Source organism: Microtus oregoni, unplaced genomic scaffold (assembly GCF_018167655.1).
Source record: "Microtus oregoni isolate MIOR12 unplaced genomic scaffold, Mior012 000126F_ref0000101, whole genome shotgun sequence".
Taxonomy (NCBI): Eukaryota; Metazoa; Chordata; class Mammalia; order Rodentia; family Cricetidae; genus Microtus; species Microtus oregoni.
In genome coordinates, this window is record NW_024544769.1 from 938,845 (window position 1) to 944,315 (window position 5,471).

General features: G+C 36.6%; 1 protein-coding gene across 1 annotated transcript; it reads right to left on the minus strand.

Annotated features, from left to right (window-relative positions):
• Positions 1-1,858: 1,858 nt before the first annotated feature.
• On the minus strand, positions 1,859-4,787 carry LOC121444456 (UAP56-interacting factor). The gene has a single exon (XM_041646260.1). The coding sequence runs from the start codon at positions 4,693-4,695 to the stop codon at positions 3,748-3,750; it is 948 nt and encodes a 315-aa protein (XP_041502194.1). The 5' UTR covers positions 4,696-4,787; the 3' UTR covers positions 1,859-3,747.
• Between the last annotated feature and the right edge of the window lie 684 nt (positions 4,788-5,471).

The window sequence follows — 5,471 nt, forward strand, 5'->3', positions numbered from 1 at the left end:
TAATACTGAATTTGGGTAGAAGAAGCAATTTCCAAAGGTATAAGGAGACGTCAAAATGCCAATTGTTTTAATTGTGGTAGAATAGGACATCTGAAAAGGGACTGTAGACAAGGAATTCCTAGGAATAATGTCTTCTCTGGAAATGGCAATAATAGGAGTACTCAGCCTTCAGGTATATATAGAAGGTGTGGCAAAGTCCAACATTGGATCAATAAATACAGATAAACAAAAGACAGACAAGGCAACCCGATATCACTGGGAAACTTCTTGAGGGGCCTCTCACTGGCCCCAAAGTCAAAAGTGGTCTGGGCATTCACAGTCACTGGGAATAGGTTTACAGAAAATTAGAACACAAAAGGCATAAATTAGGAGAGATCAATTGCAGACTCTTAATAACTTTCAACGAATGTTAGGATACATTTCCAGTCTATGACCAATTGTTAGGATAACACCTGATCTAATAGTTTATTTAAAAAAAAAAACCTTAGATGGTAACAAAGACTTAAGTAGTCCCACAGAATTAACAGATGAAGCAGAAAAGTAATTGTTGCTGAAGAAAAATTACAGGAGGCACATGTGGATATGGTGAATCCAAATCCTAATTGCTTTTAGTAATATTGCTTTCCAGAATTTCTCCTACAGGAATTTTAATGAAAAGGGAAGATATTATCTTAGAATGGATATTTTTACCACAAAAAACAAGTAAAAATTTAAAAACTTATGTGGGATAAGTCTCTGAATTAATTATAACTTCGTCATCTAGCAGGTATAGAGCCAGGAGAGATTATAGTGCCTTCTACTACTGATGAAATTAAAAAAATTATGGGAAGACAATGAACCCATCCAAAGAGCTTGTGCTAATTTTTTAGGGGAGATTAATAGCAATTATGCAAAAAGTGAGAGAATTAACCTTATAAAGAAAACTAATTGGATCTTTTCCCATATTGTATGGGCTACACAAATAACTAGTGCCCGTACATTCTATACTGATACAAATAAATCAGTAAAGGCAGGTTACAAATCAGAAGATTTATGTAAAGTGGAACAGAGCCTTTATAATTCTGTCCCAAAGGCAGAATTATATCCTATTCTCATGGTACTAAGAGATTTTAACGAAACTCTTAATATAGTTACTATTCACAATATGCAGAAAGATTTGTTTTGCATATCGAAACCACTGAATTTATACCAGATGATACAGAATTGACTTCATTATTCATACAGGTTCAAGATATAATCAGGAATAGGCTCTGTCACATATACATAATACACATACAAATCCACATGGGTCTGCCAGGTCCTCTAGCACAAGGTAATGCAGAAATTGATCGATTATTGATTGGAAATGTGAAGGCCTCAAAATTTCAAAAGAAACATCATGTCATTACAAAGGCTTAAAGAAAGAGTTTTTCATTATATGGCAACAAGCTAAGGAGATTATAAAGAGATGCCCCACTTGCTCTTTCTATAACCAAGCACTGCTACCTGCAGGGAATAACCCAGAGGCTACTCAAAGGAATGAAATCTGGCAGATGGATGTGTTCCACTTTGCAGAGTTTGGAAAATTAAAATATGCACATCACATGACTGACATAAGGCTGATTTAGTAATCACACTTTTTTAGAAGTTATGGCCATCATGGGAGACCTGCATAAATAAAGACAGATAATGGACCAATATATGTCTCTAAGAAAATGAAACTGGTTTTGCTTATTATGATATAACACGTATTACAGGTATACCACACAGTTTTCAATAGGCAACTGCTTTGCGCTCAGAAAAGGCTGATTTAGTAATCACACATTTTTTTTTTAGTTGTATCAAAAGCAAAATTTACTTTGAAAGAAAATTAAATTACAGATGCATGAAGAGCAGACATTTACTATACCAAAGACACTGCTTTTCAATGTACTTAGTGTCAACATTTGGGCAGTTTTTAATGTTTCCAAAAACGGAATTACTAATACCTCTGTATAATATTTAAAACAACAAAAACAAAGACTTTTATACCATATTTTCACAAATTGTCCCAAAGATACTGTTCATGCTCAGTTGTTTTTCCTTTGCTTGAAAATAAGCTACCAGCAAACCACTCTAAAATGTTTTGTTCCTGAACCAAATATAAATATTCATATTGGCAAAATGTTTTATAATGAGTCCTTGGCCTCAATGAAAAGCATCACAGCTAAGGAGAAACTAGAGTTTATTTTCAAATTCTGTGATTGGCTTCCAAAAATCCCTTATCAAGTAGAAGTACTAGCAAATAACAGACACTGAGGATCAGATTTAGATCTTTGGTATAAGCATGAAATTGTTGCTGATTTTCCCATGACTAGCATAAGCCAGTATGAAATTCTAAAGAGCATCAAAGACAATGGAGTCTAGGATGCATTGAAGGCAGGCAGGAAGCATAGTACTTTGTCTCGGTATTCAAAAGAAATGAACAGCAGAGATACTTAAACCACTCAGAGATTTAAAATTGTAGCAAAACAAAAGGTCAAGCTTCAAAATGACCACACTTGATAACCTGTAGCTGGAATATGTCACTGCATTTTGGCATTTTACTGTAATTTATGATGTACAATTATATGAGGACTCTCAACACTATTTTGGCACAGCCGATCTCCAGAGTAAGAGAACAACCCTTTCTCCCTAAAATGCCTGAACTCTGACTGATACAAGAAACAGAATGACATGTACATGTACAGTTATGTATAACTTCATTATCATTTTTTTCATTGTGACATGTGCAAGTAGATTTGTTTGGGGAGCTGTAAACTATTAACTTAACAAGCCTAAAGGCATTTAAAAACAACTTTTAAAATACGAAGCATAGGATTTTATGTCTAGTAAGTGTACTGTCAAAATATCCAAGGATTCAACTCATTTTAAAAAATAAAATTCTTGTAAGCATTTTTAGAAGAATTCTATGGACACTAGACTCAAGACGACACTAAATCCAAACAGTATAACTATAACTCAGGTTTTTTTTTTAATCACTTTCAATCCTTCGATCTGCTACTGCCTTTCATTTCTTCTTCAAAAAATTTTTACTAGAGACAAACTACCAGGGTTTGTGTTGGGCATCTCCTGCAAGGCCCTGCCAGATAACTTTGTAAATAAGCATTTCCAGCCCTGACACATTGTGATCTGAGACTAATCCTGAGAGCCACATTCTTACTAAAAGTTCAATACTAAATGTTTAGAACTCAGGGGTTTAAGCTAACAATAACTTAAAAATGAGCCAAATTCTAAATATTTCCACAATTCTTTAAGAGCTAAAACTGAAATTCTCATAGAATTTAAAACACCACCAATGACAGAAAGGTGACTGTTTATTACCCCAGCACATTAGTGATAAGTTACAGCAACACAGGGGTGTAATCTTATTTCTGAAGTTTAAGATTAACATGGCAAAGTCTAAAAACTGGACAAAAGTGATGAGATCCTAAATATCACGCTCATAAAAATAATCGACTTCTATCTTTCTTCTGCTTCACGAGGAATCTAAGAAGTCAATAGAGAATTGCTTTGTTTGGGCCAACCATGAAATCTTTAAGAACAGATAGGTATATCCCCTGTTATTCTTCCAGGGCATTATTTATACATTAAAAAAAAACCTTCAAAAATAAAGTTATTTAGGCTTGTGAATATTCTGAAGTAAAGTTTCTTGAACTTCTCTGATGAACTCTTCAAGCGATTCAACTTTCCAAACAGTCAACACTTAAGAGTTCCTTTGACGTGGCTCTATCCCACAGTTACAAATCGGCTTCCTCCTTTGTTGAATGTGAGAGTGGCTCTTTGCTCTTTCAGTATCCCAAATCGTTCATTCAAAGTCATCCCTGTCTGTTTTCCCACACTATTTATATCAAACTGTAGAGGGACACCTTTAGGAACTTTCTTAACATCGGACTGCTCTCTTTTTGTCAAGAATGAGGGTACAGCAGTACGAGTTAATCGTGGTTTCTGAGCTACTGGACACTGTACTGCTCCAGGGTTGTCAATGGATACAGTCAAAATTCCTCCATTTGTGGTGGAAGTACGCCATTGACGAGTTCTCTTGGCTACAACATCATCTAGCAGCTGTTCTGTGTTCAACTGGGCCTGAACCTTTAGGCCTCTTCTGAAAAGAAAAGTTGCCTGACGAGTATCTTTCTGATGACTTAGTTTATTTCCGCTCCTGGTAAAATTAGCTGGAATGGTATTTTTTCTGTTTAACTGGTTAGGTCTCTTGAGAACTGCAACTGGTTTCCTTTGTACTTCATTTTGTCTCAGAAGACTTGTCTTCCTTTTTAACGTTGGAAAGTATCGTTCTATATTCTTGTCACTTAGAGGTGGACGATTCATAGGACTAATTCCTTTTCGAATTCCAGTTGCTTTCCTAGCTGCAAGGCCAGTGATAACTCCATAAGGACGTCTCTTTCCAGGCAAAACTCTTCCTCTACGGCTCACACTTGCTTTACCAAAACCAGAGTTCTGCTGGATTCCCCACCGTACTCTCATCCTGAATTGCCGAGTACCATTTTGCTGAAGTCTTCTATTTAGTCTTGGGAAATTTTGCTTCTTTCCTTCTTTTCTATTCAGTTTGATAATATCATCCAGGGACATGTCGATTTTGTCGAGGTTCTCATTGCTGCGGGCTTTCGGCGGCGGGTTCGCCGTGGCTCCCACCAACCGGGTGCCGAACCGGTTCATGACTGGAGCTGCGGCGTCGGAGCAGTCAGCCGGGAAGGCCGGAGTCGCAGGCCCGCCGCCTCCCACTCACGCACGCAGACTAGCTGCAGCGCGGAGCGCGCACGCGCGCTGGCCAATCACACATTTTTTATGGTCATCATGGGGAGACCTGCACAAATAAAGACACATAATGGTTCAGCATATGTCTCTAAGAAAATGGAACTGTCGTTTGCTTATTATAATATAAAATATATTACAGGTATACCTCACAATCCTACAGGTCAGGCAGTTGTAGAAAATGAAATCAAACTATAAAGGATATGTTAAAAACAAAAAGTTTTGGAAAATGCCTCCAGATATAAATTATATAATGCTTTATTTACCTTAAATTTTCTTAACGCTAGTGAAAAAGAAACAACAGCAGCAGAGAGACATTGTATAATGGAAACATCTTATGAGTTTAATCAACTGGTGTATTTCAAAAATGTGTTGACCTCACAATGGAAGTCAGAAGATGTGGTACATTGGGGAAGGGATTTTGCTCTTGTTTCAACAGGAAAACAAAAGTTATGGATATAATTAAAATTAATAACGATTCGGTTTGTAAAAGAGAAACCTTTTCCGAATGGCAAATGATGTCCACATAGGTGACAACCATACAGGTGGTAAGGAAACCATATAGGGTTGGAGCAGGGTTATGCTTTGTCTCTACAGGAAAATACACATCTTCAAAAATTCAAGAGCCCCTGGATGTTTGTATGCTGACAGAAGGAATAATATCTATCCAACAAGGATCA